The sequence below is a fragment of the Struthio camelus genome, chromosome 3 (assembly GCF_040807025.1).
Source record: "Struthio camelus isolate bStrCam1 chromosome 3, bStrCam1.hap1, whole genome shotgun sequence".
Taxonomy (NCBI): Eukaryota; Metazoa; Chordata; class Aves; order Struthioniformes; family Struthionidae; genus Struthio; species Struthio camelus.
In genome coordinates, this window is record NC_090944.1 from 61,133,696 (window position 1) to 61,156,521 (window position 22,826).

The 22,826-nt window shown below is 41.8% G+C and overlaps 1 protein-coding gene and 1 long non-coding RNA gene across 4 annotated transcripts in view; one reads left to right on the forward strand and one right to left on the reverse strand.

Annotated features, from left to right (window-relative positions):
* The window catches only part of REV3L (REV3 like, DNA directed polymerase zeta catalytic subunit), a 128,037-nt gene extending 118,174 nt beyond the window's left edge, over nucleotides 1-9,863 (reverse strand). Inside the window, exon 1 of one of the 3 annotated variants that reach the window (XM_068938052.1) lies at nucleotides 9,552-9,705. In XM_068938052.1, the coding sequence (XP_068794153.1) occupies nucleotides 9,552-9,690 (139 nt within the window). In that variant the 5' untranslated portion in view covers nucleotides 9,691-9,705. Of the gene's footprint in view, nucleotides 1-5,296; nucleotides 5,430-9,551 lie in introns of those variants that run through there. The other 2 variants (XM_068938055.1, XM_068938056.1) reach the window with 2 other exon arrangements.
* Nucleotides 9,854-22,672, forward strand: LOC138066731 (uncharacterized). The gene is made up of 3 exons (XR_011140171.1): nucleotides 9,854-10,557; nucleotides 13,142-13,215; nucleotides 17,236-22,672. It is a non-coding gene; the product is annotated as an uncharacterized lncRNA (long non-coding RNA).
* The last annotated feature ends 154 nt before the right edge of the window (nucleotides 22,673-22,826 follow it).

The window sequence follows — 22,826 nt, forward strand, 5'->3', positions numbered from 1 at the left end:
TTGGAGCTCTCAGTACCGAAGACATTGTTTTCTTTCTCTTCTCCCATTGCACAGAGCGTTAAATCTTACATAACACCTCATCTACTTTCAGCCACCAGTCTAGAGATAAGAAATTCCAGGGGATGAATCAGTCCCAAGAGCCGAGGCAACTGAAACCAACAGGGAAAGACCTCAGATAACTGGTCCCTGTTGTTGCAGCTCCAACACCAGTATTTTCTATGGCTCTGGCTCTCAGCATTTTCCTCCTTCCAACCTCCCCTCCCCCCATCTCCTTCACTTCCTATGCTCTACCTACTCCTTTCCTTCCACAGCCTTACTTTCAACACATCCTCCTCTTCTCCTATTTTTCCATTCAGGCAATCCCTCCTACGAAATTCCACTTCAAAATAGGAAGTCTAACAATATTGCCATGCCATCTGTTTTCATAACATACCACTCTTTCTACACCTTTTAACATTTCATCTATACATAACATAATTTTCTTGAAGTGACGACTATTCACTATTATCTGCAAACCACCTAGAACAACTGGGTTCTGTTCTCAAGCCTTTCATCTTTATTATAGCAGTAGTTAAAAACAATGACTTATTTCCTTGATTAGGTTTCCCACTGTTGGCACAAGAACACAAGCTTACCAAAACCTGACATGCTGGCGCAATCTGTAAACGTTAAATAGAGCTCTACTCTGTGCTTCCCATCTATCCTAAGTTTTTAAATATGCATCAAACTTGAAATAGGAATCCAGACTGTAAATACACTAGGATCTTATTTACATGGGTATTACAGGTTTACAAACTAGTCTAGTGTATGTGAGTGGACAAGGTCCTGAGCAGCCTGCTCTAGTTGACCCTGCTTTCAGTGGAGGTGGGGATTGGACTAGATGATCCCCACAGGGCCCTTCCAGCCTCAACAAGTCTGTGATTCTATGAGCACTAATTAGAGTACAAAAAACACATCTGTTGCAGGAAATAGAGAAACACTTAATGCTCAGAGCAGAACCAGGTTGTTTATTGTTCACCTACTACTACTACTATTTAGGGCTAACAGTAAAGATAGTAAAGGCTCAGTTCTATAAAGCCAATTCAAACAGTGCAAAAAGTAAAATATTTGATATCAAGTATTTATACAAATATTTTCAGTTTATCTTAACTCAATAAATGGCCTATAATCTCTTCTAATTCACTACAGATAGTAAAATAGGCTTCACTGATTATAAATGTGAATTCCACACAGCCATTCGCTTAACAGACAAATAAATAAAACTAAAACATACAAGAACATGAAGGAAGACTCACCTGCAATAAGAGTATGATGTAACATCTTAGCTAGGTTAAATAAGTAACTTCTTACAGGGAAATGTAAAAAGTGCTATATTGAGAACTCCAGAAAATAATCTCCTCATCCATTTACTAAATATAATAAGGGTGGCAGCAATAAAAATTTGTTCATTATGGCTCTGAAGGTAGTACCCTTGAAAATGAGGGCTGAATCGGTTTCCAATTCCCACTGCTTAATAGCATCTATGCTATACAGAAACCCACCTAGGTAGTTTCAAATACAAAAAGACTCATTATACATCTCATTATACAAAACTCTGAAAACTCGTATTATATACCGCCCCTGAGGAGTAATGCCAAGTATTATGGATTAGGTGCAACGTTCCACAGCCCTTTCAATATTCGCATCGAGTATTGCATGTTGATATTGCACCTAAAATAGGATATACAGCCTTGCTGCAGTAAACATTGGTTTAGTCAGCAAACAGCACAGAGGTGCGTCTTGAATGTAAATAAAAAGTGGCTACTCCTGCTTTCTCTGAAACATTTGGGAAAAAGACTGTCACTGGGGGATAAGCCCAACCTACAGTGGTATCTGCAGTGAATATTCTTTCTTCTTTCCACATCTCCATCAGTTTTCACCATAACACTGCCAAAACCTTTCAGTTACTTTTACAGCAGTAGGGTAACCAACCTACAGCCAGCTACCTGGCACTCCTTCCATACCCTTTGGATGCAAGTTTGTTTACCTGGACACGTGAACAGGCTGCACAGAGCACCTGGATACTCACGGCTGACAAGACAACTCTCAGTAACCTGAGAAAGCATGAGCATGTACATCGAGGTCATACAACATGAACTCACAAGCACGCAGTCTGCATGAAGGGGGGTATCTAGGCGTACTGAGGAAGACATTACCAAAATCACTGTCTATATGCAGACCACAGGACAGAGAAGCTGCGGAGCACAGAGATGTCAAATGGTTTCCTAATAAGCCGTATGTGTTCCCCCCCCCCGAGCATGACAGGGCATTAAAAAACAAACTCCACCTCTTCTACATACCTTAAAGCTTCTCTAAAATAAAACATGGTCATTGAAAGATAAGAACCTTAACAAACACACATGAACGAAGTTTACGTAGAAAAACACTGGCGTTTTAGACAGTCCACGTATCTAGTACCATTTTTGTTGTTGTTGTAGTTTAGACTCTTGCATATTTTGGGCTCTGTCTCCATATTCACAAAGTTACTGTAGCACAAGCAGAAAAATACTGCCTGTTTGCAAACTCATATATTTGATTCTTCCACTGCTTTCCTCAAAATTATTGTTTTCACCAGAATATATATAGACATCATGAATAACAGTGTAATTACAGCCTAACTAAATAGATTTCATGGCAGATCTTTCCACCCAGTTAATCAAGTCTGGGCCCTCATGTTTCAGTATCACTACCCGAACTATAACTTTGCTCAGTACATAAAGGAGCACTATTTACTATCTACATTAATTTATTACTGGGTAGGGTGGTGTCACAGAAACCCCACCACTGATTTGAGACAATAATATCTTCACTGTACTAAAAGTTCTGCGATTTATATGATTTGGGACCCTAAGCAAGCCCATTCTTTCCTTTATACAGCTATACCTTTCAGGAACACATTCTTGACGGATAGCAAGGTGAGATAGCAATTCAATAGCTAGTGAAACAATTTTTCCCACAGAATTAATGTAATACACAGGAGATGTGTACAGGGAGTTAAGAAATGCACACAATTTAAATACATAGTATATAAGAAATGGCAGATGGAAAGGAAGAAGCAAGTTCATCAACTGTTACCTCAACATCCAAAGACAGATGAGGTGGAAGAGATGAGGCACAAAGACTGAGAAAGAAAGAAAGAAAGAAAGAAAAAAAAAAAAAAAGACTGCTTACTGACCTGAGATTTTCATCAGCAGGTCTCCTGTAACATGAGACCTAAACCTCTAGTGAAAAGATCTCAGCTGTTCATCTATAACACTAGACATTCAACGTAAATCTTTCAGAGTGAGTGCTGCCTCTTTGGAAAAGATTACACTTCCATCGTGGTCATTATCCTTCTCAGAGGCCCAATGAACGCCGAGGTCAATCAAGTCAATCAAGGGTAGAGGACAAAAACAGGCTAATGACAACAGCTAGCAGCAGAACAGTTAAATGGTCAACCCTGGAACTCTGAAACAAGAGACTGAGGACAAATGGATAGCAGAGAGTCATTTCCCTCTTCCAGAAACGTATCTCATCTACTTAGACTGCAAAAATTACTATGCAGGCACTGTTTCTCACTGTGTGTTTACACATTGCCTAATCCTGCCAAGCTCAGTTGTGATATCCATGTGCTACTCTGGTAATAGTAATAGAGACAACTATTTTCAGACCGATGCGTTATTTTGAGGAGGTTCATTTTACAAACTGAAAAAGAAAGTATTTCAGCAAACAGCCAAGAAGAAACCATAAGAAGTTTGCAACAGAACTGGAAATCATATCTCAGATAGATAAGCTGCTAGTCTATTACCAGAGGCACTGATCGTAAAAATTAGTTTCAAGTTACATGTTAGACGCAATCAAGATGCAGCTACTTTGTGAAACACTGAAATCTACAGCTGATGGAGCTCTAAGCACATCGTGTTTGTTTTTATATATATATATATATATATATAAAATTTGAGTTATGAAAGCACAAACAGATCCAAAGGATTGACCAAGAGGTGCTCTATAATAGCAAACAGAACAACGGTTATGAAAGCAGTATGTCTGGATTCTGGCTAAAACACTGAATTTGTCACAATATTTTAGGGTTTACTTAAGAGAACAGAATTAAAGCAAGCAGTATATACACAGGTAACTAAATTTGCTTCTCAGCGAATGAGTTTTACGTCTGCAGAACAGAATCTCGTAGTTTATTCAGGCAGCCTCTCAGTGCTCTAACAACCCAGAGGCCCCTCTAGACAAAGCAAGTAACAAATGCCTCAAAAAAGTAGAAAGCTCTTCCAAAAAAACACTAGAAAACAGTCTTTTTAAAAATCAAGTAAAGTTACTGGCTAGTGATCTCCAATCACATCACTGACATAACCCAAACACTCAAAGCAATCTCAGAATAAATACATTATCTCAAATCCCTCATTCCTACTCCATCTATGTTCACAACTTGTAGGAGCTATAAAGCTCTGGAGAACAGCAAGACAAACGGCCATGAGGCCATTTTTCAAATACCTCTTCCGACAGTACACGAGGCAGAAATGGTATGCTGGATGCAGAGCTACGACGCACAATGTTGAAAATGTTCTAGGCCACGCTGCAGTCCACAGAATAACACCTATCAAGATTTGTATATTAGGGGGTTGTGGGGGGCTAGAGAGGGGAGGAAGAAAGAGGAGGGAAGGAAGGAATAGGGAAGAAGAGCCCCACTACAGCGGCCTTATTAAGTCTTTTGCATCCTCATACCCTTACTATGAAGCCACAGAAGAGACTGGAAGAGTGTCAATGAGAAGTGCCCACTCCTGGAAAATGGGAAGTAGTGAGTAGTGACAACTGGAATGATGCTTGGATGTAAGCACTGGGGTAACAAACTGAGAAGGCTAGATGGAACGATCATTGCGGGGCAAAGGATCTGGAATGATAGCGAGAATGAGAGGAGTTAAAAAAAAAAAACAGTAATAATCACGAGCTGCACGTAGGAAGCAGCAAATTCCTGTGATGAGCTCATTCTTTCTCAAGCGAGCAGCCAGGGAGGAGAGAAAGAGCAACAGCGGTAGTGGGCTGGGATCAGTTATACCGGCTGGCCAGGTCAGCGAAGGGGGAAAAGGGGAGGGAAGAACAGAAGAAAGAAGATAAGCAGGCCCCCTCACTGAGTCATACCAGAGCTACTGCCACTGGAAGGAAGCCAGAACTGAGCTGGAGCAGTTGCCTCTGCTTTCCCCACCCCCCATCCCTCCTCAGAAAACCAAGGAGAAGTGAAGCCACCAAACTCAGCCCAGCCACTCACCTGAAATGCATCCAGGTTTTGCCAACAGTGAACTACTCCTCTGAATTATGCTTAGTCTCAGAAGAATTCATGGTCAAAAGTATACAAAAGTAACTTTAAAATATCCTCTTCTTTGTCCCAGTTTTGTGTTGCCCTGAAGTAAAATTTATTTTTGAATCAGTGATAATATAAAATACTAGACCTTTCAAAAGAGACAAATAGATATACTGGCAACTGAGGACAGCAGAGTTGCATCATTCCTCAAATTATACATTTCTTTTTCTCAGGTAAATTCCTAATTTGCCTTTTCAAAAACACTCTTCTGTCAACTGAGTAGACACTTCTCCGCTAAAATCCTTCAACGCAATTTTAAATGTGTACCTTTTTTTGGTAGAATTTATATCACGTGTGTTAGCCTCAAACCCTGCCCCAATCAGAATTCTGATTTTTTTATACTTTGAAATGGGTAGTTGAAATATTTGTTATCATAAACCAACGGGTACACTGTGTGCAATTTAAGACTTGGAACGTCCTCAGCTACCTGTCCTCTGTGTTGTAAGGGAAGTGATACCTGTATTACTAGCAACCTCAGCTCATTTATTAGTGTCTCCACTAACATGACATGCAATCTCACCTTAATTTCTTTATGGATGGATTTACAGTTTGGTTCCGTCTTCCTGCAGTTGAACGAACATCTGATAGAAACGTTTGACTGAACATTCACACACTTTTTTTTTCTGAAGGAGTTAGGCAAGTCTTGAGACAAACACCAAGACTTGAAACGGCCAGAAGCTACCAGGAAGTAAATTACAACTTTGATGCCTTCCTATACCACAGCTTAGTGACAAGAATGACAACTTAAGAATAACAAATTAAAATAAAGATCATATGTTAACAAAAAAAAAAATTCAACTTTCATTATGCTCTCATTGTAACAAAAAGGTATTGCAATTTCTCAAAGGTTTTTATAAGAAGCATTGACAAGAACTGCTAGCTGGTAGAAAAGAAATACTGCCTAAGATCATGAGATTTTGTTTCATAACTCAGCCTTAACTAGTGAATTAAAACCTAATGTTTTTAAATATAAGAAGCACAAGACTCCTTTAGAGATACGACTACTACGTCAAATGATATGTATGATCTTATATACCAAAGCATGAATTAATACCGCTTTCATTGCATGATGACCCATGGCAATGCTGCGGCACTTCTGAAACTATATTTTTGTCCAAGCTGCTATATCAACAGACGTGCAAGTCAGCTTCAAATACTAAACTGCTAAAATGGAATGAAATTGCTAGATCAGCCAAGATACATTCAAACAGAAATTCTAGTAGTGTTTCACTCCACCTTTTGCTATTGTAGTCAGATTTTTACTCTTGATATTTCGCAGAAGAACAGAACAGAAAATAGTAAACAAGCTACTGCCTTTGGGCTTAAACAAAATTTTGACTCCTTGCCTTTCAAGCTCTTACTTAGGCAAAGATGTAGCACACCAAAAGACGACTCGTGGGGCCTTGCCAAATAGAATGAGATTTCTTCTTTGAAGGACCTAAAATTGTCAAACGTTATTACCAACAGAGTCCATGCTAAGAGGTACAGGAACTGGTAGGATTTCTTTTTAAATGGAAATCTGGTTTTACCTCCCCCCTATCACCCTATCAAAAACCATTTTAGTTTTTATCTATAACACAAGCAAGCCTTTACAAAATTATCTATTAGGTTGTGTAACACAGGACTACCAATAATTAAAAAAAAAAAAAAACTCTCAAAGGTAAGAATACTGGAAATCTTTGTCATTCATATACCTCTTTGAACACAATACCTTCTTAAGGAGAAAAAGGATAGCTTTCTGCCTTCAGAACCAACGTCCATAGCTGGTACTAGACTCGAGACACGGTGTTTCTAGATACTTAACTTTCTGAATGTCTGCATAAGCAACTTTCACATACCGCCAATCTCCCTTCACTCAGCAGGCAGAATTTGGAGTCTGCTCCGAACTCAGCTGCCAATTAGCTGCACAGCATGGACACACTGTTTTAAACATACTAAGATTCATGCAGAGCTAATCACATCGAACGTACAAGCAGCCTATACAGGCATAGTGGTTTGTTGTCACACAGGCAGTGTTGCAACCGAACACCTTTCCTGCAGGCAAGACATACACATTAAACCCAATCAGAAGCAGTCGTTCTATCCAGATCAACCCAAGCAAATACAAGGACCATATTATCCATAAGCCAAATAGTAAATACATACCATTGTCTTATATGGTATATTAGAAGTTGATTGTATTATTCCTTTTTCCTAAAGGAAATGTAGGTATAAACATATAGGTATAAATATACTTAATTTCAAGTCTCAAATAAATAACTGGATAGCCTCTCCCTGAAGTCACGTACACTACTTTTGACAGCGCCTGCTTACTTCAAACACCTCCGAAAACAGATAGCGTTATATTTGTTTGCTTTTTTAAAAACAAGGCACAGAGATGTAACATGAAGTTCTTGAAGCTTATTAGCAAACATTATTAAAAGGACTGAAAGGAGAAAAAAAAATCGATTAAAAAGTTTAGGAAGGAAATAAACAGAAGATAACCAAGTCACAGCTCCTACGAGGACTGCAGTAAAGCGTCTTCTTCAATCAAAATGAATTAGAAACACTTCTATTATGCAAACTAACATTAAAGTTTATGGTTTGGGAAACCAAGGATTTCCTACTGTGTTCCTAATAACTGGACAACTAAACTACTTTATTGTTTACTTTATGATGCCACAGTCATGATATGGCATAGCCTAAACATTTTCTTTAAGAAAATAAGTCTTAATGAGTTAACCACACACACACAAAGCCTACTACCTGCCAGACAACCTCAGGCTCTGCATTTTTTAATAATGAAATAGTTACTCATGCCATTACATAAATATTACATAATATCTCCTCTGTATGCAAAATGAGAACTACAATAAAAGAGGTCCTACTATTTCAATATTTTATCTATTAGCCCCAGTCATCCACTTAAAAACTTGGAGCTGCAGATGCATCAGATCACAGCAGCTTTAATAGCTCACGTTCCTCTGATCCTAAAGAGAGAGCAGGCAGATAATTCCAAAAAACAAAATGAAAAATCTTCTTTCTTATATAACCGGGTGAAGGGAAAAGATACCGTTATTGTGCTTTTTTATTATGTGGTTCCTGTCCTGACTAACATTTAACGTGTACGACCAATATTTCAACATTTAAGTCAACAAAATATGCAGAAATACCTTAATTCCCAAGGTTAGCATTATACAACATAAGCATAAAGGGAGCATGAGCAAAGATCCTTAACATGTCTAGCAGCTCAAGGAGGAGGCCTTTTTTCAACTTTGATTATTGCACGCGAAGCCTACAATAAATATTAATTTTCCCAAATATTGGGTTTGTTAGCAAGGCGGCTGACGGTCGCAAAGATATTCGAGACGCAGGAGACCACGATAAGGCGTCCTCAGGAGGAGAGGGAGCCAAGAACAAGCCGGATGACACGTTAGGAGGTCTCCGGGGGCAACATGTGGCCGGCGGTTAGGACGTTCCCTTCTGCAGTGCAGCACCAGTGCCTATCGGCTTTGGCAATTTATAACACGCCAGCACGAGATCAAACGCGAAGGAGAAGGAAGGGGGAAAAAAAAAGGAGGAGGGGGGGGAAGCCCACTTCGTAAGTCCGGCAGAAGTCTCACTTGTGACTGCGCTCAAAGGCCGCCCCCCGCCCGCAGCGCACCCCCCGCGCCGCCCGTCCATGTTGAAGCGCGCCGCTGCCCGCCGCCGCCGCGGGGCCGCCCCTCGCCCCTGCGCGGCCCCCCGCGCCCCGCCGCCGCGCACAAAGCCCGCTCCGCCGGCCCCGCACCTGCGGCCCGGCCCCGCGCAGCCCCCTCCCCCCCCACACACCGGTAACGCGGCGGCAGCGGGGGGGGGGGAGGGGCGGCGCGACACGGCAGCCGGCGGAGGCGCCGCCGCCGGGCTGGCCCTGTGGGGACACCCGGGGCCGGTACCGGCCGCCGCCACCCCGCGGCGCCGGCTGGGCCCGCCGCGGGCAGGTGAGACGCGCCGCAGCGGCGGCGGTGGGGGGGGGGGGAGGCGACCTAACCACAAAGAGCAGGAGCGGTGGTGGCGGCGAAGGGGGGGGGGGGGGAAGGAGTCGGGCCCGGCGGCGGCGGCGGCGGGAGGAGGAGGAGCAGGACGGGCAGCGCGGCGGGGCCGTGCCGGCCTGACCGCGGCGGGGGCCGGGGCGGGCGGTTACCTGCAGGGGTGGCGCCGAAGACTCTCACGACGGGCACCCGCTTGGCCGGGGCCTCTCGGAAGTGGGACTGGCAGGGGTCCAGGCCGGGCAGCGGGCTGCCCATGTAGTAGTCGGCAGTCACGATCCTCACTGAGAACATGTTGTTCGCCCGCCGCTGCCGCCGCCGCCGCCGCCGCCGCCGAGACACGCACTGAGCGAGCGAGCGAGCGAGCGCGGAGCCCGCACGGCTCCCCCCCGCCGCAGCGAGCGAGCGAGCGAGCGCGCGCGCGCGCAGCCCCCCGCCTGCCTCTCCTCGCCCGCCCGCGCACGCACGCGCGCGCGCGCCCCGCAGGCAGGCAGGCGGGCGCGCGCACGGAGCCTCGCGCACAGGCGGGCGCGCGCGCGCGCCCTCTCTTCTTCTTCTTCTTCTTCTTCTTCCTCCTTCCCCCCCCCCTCCCGCCGACCGCCGCCTCCGGGCGGGCGCTGGCACAGCCGGAGCCGCCCGGTGTCTCTAGAGCCCGGCGGGCCGCAGGGGCAGGGACAAGGCCGGCCCGTCCTCCCTCAGCACTACGGACACCCCGGCGGCGGCGGCTGCCCGGCTCCAGGCTGCAGCTGTTGTTGCCATGATGATGATGTCACGGACGCAACTATTGGGGGGGGGGGAGAAGACAGGGCATGGTTTTGGGGGGGGGGAAAAGAGAGGGGGGTGTCTTATCGCCACCCGTCTACCAGTCCGGCAGCAGACGTGCGTAGGAGTTCGGAGTTTTTTCTCCTCTCCCCCCACCCCAAATTATTATTATTCTTCCCCCCCCCCCCACAACACACACACCCCTTTCTCTCCCGGGTGGCAAGAAGGGGGCCTCGATGATTCGGTGATCGGCCGCCGAGGCTGGGGCGAGGCTGCGGAATTCCGAGCCGCGGATTGGACAGGCCGGGGAGGGGAGGATGAGGGAACGCCGCCGGGCCAGGATTGGGTTAAGCAGGGTCGGCCGCCATTTTGGATGCTGAGTCGTCTCGCTGCAGGAAGGTGAGTCTCCGCACGCTGCGGGAGTTTAAAAGAAAAAAAAAAGCGGAAGGAAAGGGCAGGGAACGGAGCGAGGAGGGAGACGGGAAAGCCTCCTGCCGTCGTTACTCACGGGGCCGCGGGGGGGGGAGGGGGACGGCGGCGCGTCTCAGGTAACGCTTGCGCTGTCGCCTGCGCCCCCTTCGGTTGTAACGGGCGCTGCGCGAGGCGGGCGACGAGGTGGGGAGGGGGGAGGGCGGGGAGCGAGGCGCGGCCTGCGGAAGGGCGGCGGCGGTTGGTGCCGTTGCCGAACGTGCGGGTGGCGGCGGGGAGGGGCCGGGCGCGCTGCGGCGGAGCGGCGGGGGCCGGGCTGCGTCCTGCTCGCAGCCTCCCCGCCGCCCCCGTCTGCGGACGGCTCTGCCCCGCGTTAGCGGCCTTCTCCACCCCCCCACCCCACCCCCTCGCCCCACCTCACCCCCTCCTCGCAGCCTGCACCGCCGTCGCACTCCGCCTCTTTCGCTCTCCCCATGGCCACCGGCTGCCGCTCTTCCCCCCTCCCTCGCCCCCACCCCGCGGCTGCCCGTTACCTTCCTGCGACCCGAGAATAAAGGTTGAGCAAATAGCTGCCCAGGCTGTTCCTCTAGAGGGAATTGGGGGGAGGGGGGGGAGTGGCAGTGGCTCCCCTTCCCAGCTCGGCAGTGAGGCCGCAACCTCAGCCCTTCTTTATCTGGTAGGGTGGGGTGGGGGGGCCCTGGGGCTAAACGCCCTCTTTTCTTGTACCCCAGCAGAAGTGAGGAAGACAGCAGCTCGGAGGTCAGCGTTAATCGCGAGGAAATGAGCTATTACTAGTCCCGAAAGCTAGGAGAGCCTCCCCCCCTCCCCACCAATTTGCTAAAAAGAATGAGCGTTTAGCGTTCTCTTATTTGGTCCTTGGGCATTTCGGATGAGTTCGCTTCACGTTTTCAAACTCTCCCATGCAGGTTTTCGCGGAAAGCGATAACAAAAACCTTGCGCTGAGACTCCTCTTTGTCTCAGAGCTGGGTTTTCAGAAAAAAACCAACACCAAATATCAAAACAGTTGGCAACGTGGAAGATTTGCCTGTAAAAAGGCTAAGCGTACATATATATATACTTAGCACGTTTTTGTTACATATGTGTGCAAGACGGGATGCTATGAGACAAATGTACAAATCTATAAAATCTGACAAAAGTCCAATATGTAAAACACATGTTTCACATTTCACTTACATATGTTTTGGTTTTGGATTTAAACAAAAGACAGGTCAGGCAGTTGCTACCCTTTATTTTTTCATTGTAATGAACAGGAAGCTTGCCTGTCTACTCAAGGGTAACTGTTTTTCTACTCTTTTTCTCTGTAAGCTGTTTATTTTCTCTAGCTCACTTCTGTTTCACTTAAACTTGTTTTTATGCAAACAGGAAAAGTCAAACTACCTAGCCATCAAGAAAGCGTACATCACATAAGTAATTAGTTGAAACAGGGTTGAAACCTAAACTATTCTCATTGTATTTAAAGAATAACTGAGCTACAGTTTTCGGGTTTTTTGGCAGATATTTACGTTTGCAAGGCTAATATTTGGAACACCTTTGGAACTAAAAGAATGCTTTCTTAAAGAGTACGTAATTTCACAAAGGCTAATAAATCAGTAGGAGGTTACTGATTTGGTTACTATTACCAGATGGCATCTCTAACTCTTGCTATGCGAATACATTTTTTACTGCATCTTAAATAGTACGTTTCCCTCATTTTCCAAGAGACTTAGGTATGGACGCTGCTCTGTTCTTGCATTACTTCCTTCCATGCTTTGCTGTCCTTCTGGTCACTTGAACGTCTAGCTTCCTGAGATTTTGTCTCCTCGCCACTTGGTTACTTCACTTAATGTCTTTAGGCGCTGGCAAATCTGCTCTTGCCCTTCCTGCGTAAATTTAAGACGCACATCAGCAGTCCAATTCTGTGCTAGGGGATACCAGTCTGCTACTATATTCTGTTATCTTGGTCATAGGAAGCAGGATATAATGTGCGACCGCAATTCAGCTTGCTGGTATATAATCCAAGGTATTTAAGCTGCTGGTCGATGCTTGCTTGCTTGCTCTAAACAAGTGTGGTGGATAAGGTATTGGCACAAGTTCACATCTGCTAGCCCTACTGAAAAGAGTGCAATCACCCACAACAGGATAGTGTAGATAGCTGGAATGACTAACTTTTTAGAAGCACAAAGCAAGATTCACTAAAGCAGGTCATTCATAGTCTTCTGTTTCATTACAAAAATTTTATTTAATTTATGAAAGCAGAGAGGACTGTGTTTTGAATTAGGAAGAACTGCTGTGAAAGGAAGACAGCAGGACTGATATAAGAACAGCTGATAGCTAAGGTAGAGGCAGTTTCCCGTTCATACGAGCTTATTCATCCAAGTCCTTAAAACGTTGAAAGGTACCTTCAGAAAAATTAAGCAACTTTCCTGCTTGATGTAAACAGCTTGATCCAAACGGAAGTCTTTTAGCCATGCAGACATCTCTCAGCTAGCAATCTACGTGGAACTCCCATGCTTTCTGAGCTGTACCTTTTCAATTTCCCTTCATTTTTTTACAGATTGAGAGCACGCTTCTACTTTTCATGTTCTTTTTCAGTCCAGTGAAGAAGTTAGCCTTCAGGGTCACACCAAGGTAAGAATATAATTTCACGTAAGGTTTGAATCAGCTCTGGCACTGGAAGTCCTCTGCCCTCCTACTCATGCCAGTGGAAGCTTTTGAGTAGTTACAGGTGATCTGGATAAAAGTGGTCCAGCTGAAAAAATTAGGTTAGTTTTAACCGGGATCAGGTTCCTGATCTGTCTCATCATGTGTGTGCCTGTGAATGCCTGCGCTTGCACAGTGGAGGAGGCAGTGCTGGGGGTGAGTTTGAGCAGCAGGAGGAAAAAGAGAACGCTTCTTCCAGCGGCGTAGGCTTGTGGTGTCTTAAATTGATCGCAAGTTTAAGCTGCTAAAGTCTAAAAAGCACTGACATTATTATCAGTTTATCCCTTACAGTAGATGACAGACACCGTCTTTTTCTGGATTCTTCTGCATTCAGCTTGTGCATCAGGGTTCGCCTTCAATGCGTATTATATTTGTTGTGCAGGCGTGTGTGTGTGTTTATGTGTCTATTAAATATAAAAATTGTTGTAGTTTATCCTTCATTACCTGAAAATGCTGATATCCTACGGGAGTTAATTGCAAAAGGAAATACCAAGGTTAGAGAGCACTGCCACCTATTTACCATGGTGTCTCCAAACTCTGCGTGTATTCTCTCTAAGGTTTTATCCAGTTTTCTGCTGTAAAGCAAGTCACCCCCTTTCTCTGCTCCTCTAGTTGCTAAGCAGCAGCTGTTTTCCCCATTAGCCAGCCATGTATTTGCATGAAAATAATCAAGCTTGAATATATAACTGCTTCTAATCATGCACAGTTAAACAGCTGTACAGTAAAATTTTGAGTATTAATAGTATTAGCTATCACCATGACTAATTACCAACTTAAAAGTTAGGATTTCCCTATACAGTAGAATCAGTATAGTTTTTCTTTTTTTTTTTAACAAGAGGCAGGTCAGGCTTTTCTTTCTCTTAATCCATATTACGTACCTACTGAAACTGGTCTCAAAATGATATATGCAGTTCACAAAAAAAATTGTAAGTGCAAATCTGAACAGGTAGAACCATTCAACAAGTACATGTGGTAGGGCATCAGAAAAGAGCCTGTGTTTTAAATCTCTAATTATAGTAGCAAAAATCCAAAAGAATTTGGTGATAAAAGATCAGACTGTAACGCAGCAGGGACGGTTTCAGTATCTTACCTTCAGAACTGACTTATGGCCCCATTGATTTCCAGGGTGTTCTACATTTCTAATGTCTGTACTGTCAAACCTTGGAGTGCTCTGTCTATGGGGATGCCCTGGGTGTATCCCGACTGCATGTCAGAAGGAGAGCTAAGCGTAGACTATGTATTCTTGAGTGTTGATTTTTCAGGTTACAAAAAACTGGATTCTATGAGGAGAACACCTGGGCACATGAATCATAAGCAGCATGTGGTACACCCAGTTGGTATCCCAACCTGGACAGTCATACTGTCTATATTGTAGAGTAAGTGTATTCTGCAGTATGCATCACACTCGAAGTGAATAAAGGAGACTTAATCTTCAAACTACATCTTTGGTGCTGTGCAGTATAGTGTCGGACTACCAAACCTCTACATGCTTGGCCGCCATATACTAGAATTCACAGTCTCATGTTAGGCTCTGAGAATGCCGAAACGCTCAATGCAAAACAGTAGTCCTGTAAGTCCACGGAAGTGAGTGCATTGAATGAGGAGTTGCCTATGAAATACTGAGAAAGAAAATATAACCTAAATATTCCCCTATCCGGAGGAGTAAGGCTTATGTCTTCTCTCAGGTTTCTCAGTTGGGAGTCCTTTCCTAGAGTTAGATACCTGAGCCAAGTAAGCCAAAGGGCTTACTTCCAAATCTTATTTAGAAGATAAAGCAACAGGGAAAAATAGGTTTCTTCCAAGTCAGGCAGATGTGGGATTTGAAGAGAGATCTGCATTTCACATATGAGCCCTTATGCATCCATGCAAAGTACTAGAAAAAATTAATTTCTGGTTGTCTTTCCTGTTCTAAGAGTGCTTGCTAGACTGGACATCATATGCAAGGTAAGCAGGAAGATTCCTCATCTGGGAGTCCTCATAAGTTTTTCTTACGCTCCAGATAGTTTGGCCCACTTTTGCTGGAGTTCGAGGTAGCGTTGTGTGTGCCCACCGTACCAGTGGGAAATCAAGTACTGTAGAGATGTTATTAGATAAAAATCTATTCATAACATATGAATAGCAGTGAATTGAGCAACTCCAATGATACCACACTGGCTTACGGTGGCATTTAGACTACTGAGTTCGTTTGTGGAACTAACTGTGCTTTGGATATACCACTTAAAATCCTAATTCATGAGGTTGAGTGTATTTTCCCTTCCCCTTTCCCCCTTCCTCCCTGCATGGATGCAAGCTAGGCAATTGGCTCTGGCTCTGAGCTTCAGCCAGAGCTAGGGCAATAACACGTTTAAATCAATGGCCTTACACCAAGAACGTCTTGCCACTAGAAATCTGATGGGAAGACTAACCTAGGTCTTGGTTATGAAAATATTAGAAGTATCAAAGCAATCTCAGCAAAGATTCTTAATAAACCTGTCAGAGCAAGAACAGCGCCACGTGATCGTAAAGTAACAAATGTGTTTGAAGGGGAGCCAAAGGAACTGTTACAGGCAACTATTGCAGCATGCAGGACTTGGGGGGGAAAAAAAACCACAGGATAAGCAAAGACAGAGAAGTAAAAAAAAAAAATACTTTTTTTGGTATTATGAAAGTGGATTATGTTGGGCTAGTCTTAGGGTAGTCGTACTATTTAATATAAATTAGATTTGCTGATGACCTTAAATTTGAAGGTACTGTCTACCGAGAACGGGCATATCATATAGGAAGAATTGCCTGGCTTGGATTGGAATAATAGAAATGTCATGACATGTTATTATATGAAATGCAAGATTTTGCATGTTACAATTGGTAAGGATTTTCTGCTCTCAACCGGAACGTCCCTAGTCAGAAATGACAGAAGAAAAGATCTGGGAGTCAGCCGGGCTACAATGAGTCTACCCCTGTAATGGGGTTTAAAAGCTAAGTGCAATCCTAAAATGCATCCAGTGAATGATTTCTATCAGAGCTAGTGACATATCGGTGTGACTGTACAAGACCTTGATCGTATCTCATTTAGGCTATTTTCTAAGTCATCAAGAGGGATGAATTTAAACTAGAACAGGTGCAGAGTAGGATTATGAAAGTAATCAGGGATATGAAGAGCCTGTTTTATAAAGAAGATAAAAATCACTTCGCCTCCTCTAGTGAAACAAAAGCTGAGAGAGAATGTAAGTGATCTTTGTAAGTATTATTTGTAAGTTTAGAGTATGCAAGAAAAAAAGCCATTGAAATCAAAAAACAGTGTTGACATAGAATGATTGGGTATAAACTGGTCGTAAGAAATTTAAGCAGGAAATTAACTGGCCACGGAAAAAAAAGGTTTCTAACCAATGTAGGAATGAATTTCTTCTCTCAATGAGAATAACAGGGCAAAACATCTTAGCAAGTTTTAATATGGAGGTTGATCAGATTATGGAAAGGGTTATATGATGATGTTTGCTCATTACTGCACATGACTGCACCCGATGATCAAGATTCTAGAAAAATGACCTGTAGTTCACAGAACACTTCAGTAGTGGATTCCTCTAATTGATGCAGACAATTTAGCCATTAGGATAATGTAGTTTTCATCGCTATTGTACAAAACACAGTATACGTTGTATACCATGGATATGGCGTAGCTTCCCATTGCAGAAAACCTTGACTGCAGCAGAAAATAAAATCATGTTACAACACATTATGTTGTGGCCTGGTGTATATATTCATATCTATAAATAAGTTGTGAATACAAATTATATATATTCCAATTATTTTTTATATATATATATATATTCATATACATAATACAGAAATATCTTTGAGCGTTTTTGTTTCCTGGATTATATTTGTATTTAGCAACTTACATTTCAAGCAGAAGTTTTAACTGAAAGGGCAGTTTTTCAAGAGTAACAATTTTTTTTCCAACATTTTCAGGTCTTGCCTTTCCTCCCGTGAAAGAAACCTACCAGTGAACGTGCACGCAGAAAACACATAAGTATTCAAGAAAAAAAATAGCACCTCAAATGTAAACATAAATAAAGAATTACACATGTGAAAATACAGAAATATATCACTTTATTTGAGAAATAATCTATTTAGTTGAATAGAATATGCGTAATACAGGAAAAGGGACAGTAAACCTTTAGTATTCATTCTAGAGATAAGGTCAGTTTCTTGATCTGTTCTTTGCTGTCATATTTCTACATGACAAGAACGAGTAGAGCTTCCTATATGCTAGGAGAATGACTTATTGTTGAGAAAGAAATATTTGTATGGTTGTGTAACAGATTAATGGAATTCACTGTTAAACTGGGGACACACACAACTGGGGAATAGCTAACAGTATAGTGATGAGTGATGTTGAGTGGCTGGCTATATGGCAACGAGAAGTTGATAGATGAAATTTGCTTAAGATGAACTGATTAAATCAGATAATTGAGTGCTGCTGGAGCTATTTTTTGAGTGGCATTGCTGAATCAGAGTGATTAAAAAATAACTCCCTGGTGCTTGGGTCTAATGACTGTGAAGTTGGTATGGACAGAAAATTTTGTTTAACAATATATAATATTTGAACGTTGTTTGTAGGAATGGTATGCTCAGCAGTGAGAGTTACTAGCAAGTAGGGGAGTATAAAGAGAAAAACGGTTGAGTGGATAGTTTTTGTTGCAAAAATAGTAAAAATTATTGGTTTATTTTTACAAAAAAACAGCCAGTTGAACCTATATGTGGTTGATCCTTCTGTCGTCTTACCCAGGAGAAAGGTTGCGTGACTGGGTGGGTTTTTACGACTGGGTGGGATTTTACTAACTTAAAATATGTATAATTTGTGAGGACGTGTATGTATATGTGTACATATCCCTGCCAGTCTCTGAAATTTCTGTTGCATACAATGGAGCTCAGGTAAATGTTTTTAAGAATTTTTTTGAAATGGGCAAACAGAACACATTTTTTCATTCTCTTGTTTTTAAAAAGAGTTGAAGCATTTAATCGAAACTCTCCATTGAGAAAGATGTCCAGTGTGGAGAGAGTTAGGCCAAGTGATGCAAATAGTAAGTAACTGAAAAAAAGGTTTACTCGTGGAAATTCTTCAAGTGCCTTAACTACTAGCCTGCTGTAATTGTAGGCAAACGTACGTGCATGTGTGGTTATTAGTTGAATTTTTGTTATTTGAAAATGCAAAATGTGTTTCTGTGAATACATCACAAAAATGATGAGGCTGGATGGTGAGTGGTGAAATCCATGTAATTTTAGATGCTTTTTTTTTTTTTTTTCCTGATATATAGCCTGGCTTATAGGAGGTGTTCCCCATTCATGCATCAGACAAAGTGAAAGATGCCTCAGTCCAATATGTAGATCGCAAGGAGCCATCTGTTATCCAAAAAGAGCTGAAAGGAGTGTGAACGTCAGAGTAAACTTAGAATGTTTTTATGATTAAATTAGAGATGGCAAAGATCAACTGAACGCTTTGTCCTTTTCTGTCAATACTGGTCCGTGGAATACATGAATGCATACGTTATGCTGCAGTTCCAAATATCGACTATTTTTTTCCATTAGGAAGATTACCTATAGTTTAGAACACAGCATATGTTTCTTATATTGGCTAAATCTTCCCTTTCCTAATTATATATACAACTTCTTTCACCTCAAATAATTGATTTTCCTTCTTGATGTTTTTTTCTTTCAAAAATATTTCCAGAAATAGACGAATGTTATAAAAAATAGTATTTTGGACTTCTCATTTGCTTACCTTGGGCTGCACTTGTTTAGGTTCATAACCTGTCTTTTGAGTGAGTCTTTTCAGCTCCCAAGTAGTTTCTGTTACTTTTGTCTGAACTCCACCTGATTTTTTGAGATCTTTCCGGTAATATGCCCAGAACTCACGGTGACTTCCAGGTGTGGTTATGAAAGAGTGTGGATGAAGAATTTATGGTTTATATCCAGGTAGTCTTTTTTTTTTTTTTAGTCATCCACGTGACCTGCATGTGTAGATGGAATGAATTACTTGAGGGTGTTAATGTTTGGTTCACGAAGAAGTTTGAAAGACTTATTTGGTTGTCCGCAAAGAAAATGTTCTACAGTCTGCCCTGGAGCAGCGTATAGAGGAACCGTTACCTTCCTGCTCCAGGATACAGTACTTCCAAGTACGCAAGTCAAAACTGAATTAGTCTTTTTGTTGGTGCCCTGGTTACAAATTTATTTGTAGTTTCTGCTTGCTTGTTATCCTTAGATCCTTTAGAAGTATTATGCCTTCTGGGTTTTTCTCTCCTATTGAATGTATTCCAAAATATATTCCAGAATATTTCTCTTAGTCCTTTCTATAGTAGTAGCTTGCTTTTTCCTGTACTCAGTTTGATTTTACTGTTTTCTGGCTGCCTTTTAGCCACACTAAGGCACTTTGAGACATATCAATGTCTTCAAAGTTGTCCATATCGTGGCCTCTCAATGACTAAGATGTCAAATAAAAGAAGAGTCATAACAATTCCTGTGGCATGTATACGTGTGACATCTATAGACATGCTGCCCTTCGCCCTTTATCCTAGGATTCTTTAGTTTGTTGTCAGTTTACACAGTTTTATCTTGAGCCCTACAAGAGTCAGTGTTTTCCTTGAATTCACACAGTTTTTATGCAGTCCATGCTTGTCCTTTAATCGCCTCTCGTTCTGGGTGTTTACTGAGTATTTGATGTTTAGCCAGAAATTGGTAACATTTTATTTTAGTGTGACATCTGTCAGTTAAACACAGTTGCGCTTCTTATTCTTTTCAAGATCAAAGTGGACCTAAATTTAAAGTTGCAAGTGTTAGTATTTATGCTAATTAATGATACTGTAACTATTCCTATAAGGTCACTTCACCGACTCTCAGTGCAATGCACAAAGAAAACAAGCCCTTCAGACGTTGCTAGGCTAATGGCGTACGTGGGGGAAAAGGCGATGCCAACAGAGTAGCATACAGATAATCTCAAAAAGCTATCACTGGAGCTGAAGTTCATCCAGAATAAGGTCTTCCTGGACATATATTTCCTATGTAAACACTTTTCCCTGTGCTTGATTGAGATAGATATATAGACATGTATGTATATACATGCATGTGTCTGTATATAGAGAGAGAGAGAGAGATCTAGATAAACGTGTATATGAACTATTCTCGTCTACCATTTCCAGTAATATCTACTAAAGAAGACACTGCAAATGCAAGCCCCATCAACAGACAGTTCTACCTCACCAATTTTGGAGTCTTGCAAATAAAACTTATTTTCTTACTGTGTATTGATCTTTTTATATCTCAAGGCATGAGATAGATATAGTTGGAGATACAAACTTAGGGAGAATACAGATTTGTATAAAAGATCTGCTAATCTAATATGATCTGTTAATTAAAGTTAGGAAAGACTGAAAGGAAAGACATCATGATTCTGTTCAAGATTCTTGGGAGGAAAATTCTGTATGTTGGTTATGGATCTCGAATCAAGTACATAAGTCAGAGTCACTCACTCTGAAAGTTGTGCAGTTAAGTGATTGAGACTTGATTCTGTTATAATACAGTTTGTGTTTCCTGATGTCTGTTGAGTAATTTGCAGCTGCCTTAAGTTACAAAATCAGTGATAGTTCTTTTCCTCCAAAAGCAGGAACGTGGTCATTTGGCTAATAAGATTAAAGAACAGACTGTGAAAAAACCCATAACGTAACACACACTATGCCGTCTTCCAGTCTCTCCCCCCACTGCACCTTCACCTTCCCTTTTCCTATGTTACTTTTTAGGGTATGCTATGTAGATATTATTGTGAGTAGCTGTACTTCTCAGGACAGAACTCTAGGCTTTTGACCTTTTTTTTTTTTTTTACTCTAATAATTAAATTGTGTGTTTGTATTAGAACTATGGAGTAATGCCTTTTTTTCCAAAGAAAAGAATTGTTGTTCACAGGAAAAAGTAGGTTATGATTATGCTGTAAAAATGATTTAGAAATAGTCTCTTAGATTGTTCACAGAGGGAAGAGAGCCTTCCAAGAAGTGATCGCGTTCTCACACTCAGCTTTAAACGCATTCTTTATCTTTAAAAGGAAACAGAAGAGAATCGGTCAGTAAATCAAAAGTAGTTGTGGTCTTGTCTGCAAAACCATGCCATTATAAAATAAGGCGTTACAGTTGGACATTTGAAACAAGAATTGTCAGTGCTGAGACCTATCGCACTTAGAGAAAAAGTGGATATGTCTTCTGTGAGACAAAAAAAAAAACCTTTTGTGCATACCTGGGTTGTTTTCCTTTATCATTCTCTAAAGATAGCAGTTACAGTGACTACCCTAGGTGGATCTTTACGTGAAAAACGAAAAACAGGTTGTATTTATTATGTATGATAATGAATATGCTCTTAAAAATCACCAGAAGTTTTTTCATATCTCTTTGTTTAGAGAAGGAAGTTTGATTTCTCACCAAAAAATCTCCACCTTTTCTTTGATGTTGTTGGCAGAAAGCTGTTTAAAGAGTACGTGTTCTAGCTGCAACTTTTCAAACTTGTTCTGTGATTAAAAAAAACTTACTGTCAGTACATTGAGAGTCTTTCTATTGCTCCAGGACCTGATTTTTAGTCAGTTGCCTGGGTTCTTCTTTTCTAAGCATAAAGCAAAGATTCCAAAGCATAGAACTGCTTTTTGCATAGAATACTTCAGAAATTAATTATTATAAACAAAACAAAATCAACAGCATCCGTGTTGCTAAAGCTTATTCAGAATAGCTTTATCTTGTATCATACTTCAAAAGCATTATGTATTTTTAAAGTTAAAAAGGTCCATTTAGAAGTGAATTTTGCTCAGGTAAGGAGAAAACAGAGCAGTAGTTCCCAAAAGGGATGAAGTGCTCTAGTTGGAAAGAGACCTTTTTTTTTTTCTTTGTCTTCTGCCAGAAGAGATGAATGAGCATGTTAGAGGCACAACGTTGCTGTAGATATCTTTTTATGTATAATATATTATACATAAGTAAATACCTATTTTTCTGTCACTAGTAAAAACAAAGCATCTTTATTTTAATTTAACTGTCTATAAAATGAGAAAACTGTTACTAGAAAGATTTTTTAAAAATTAAATTATTTGGCATTAATTGTATTGTGATATACATACCATATATTACATCTATACTGTGAAATAAAAAAGGAGCAGAGATCACTGTGTCTCCTTGTGTCCAAATGCTGTCCCCAGAGCAGCGTAAGATCATTGTTTCAGATAGCATTAGTTGTTACAGGCCAAAACTGTTCCAGGAAGCGTGCTATCAGTTTGGCAGTGTGGGTGATGAGCAGTCCAGGGTTCAAGCTTATTGCTTGGTACCATTTTATTAAATGCTATAGGCAAACCAGCAGACCTTTCTAGAGGTTCCTATTTACCAAACAGGAAAAAAAAAAAAAAAAGAAATCGGTGAAACAGAATACCCATAAAAGTCTTGTTCTCAGCGCTTCAAACACATTAATTAGTCTTTATAATATCTATTAAGTGAGTAGGAAGGGCGCTTGATGGAGAGTCCTTAGTCCCTGTTCTCAGT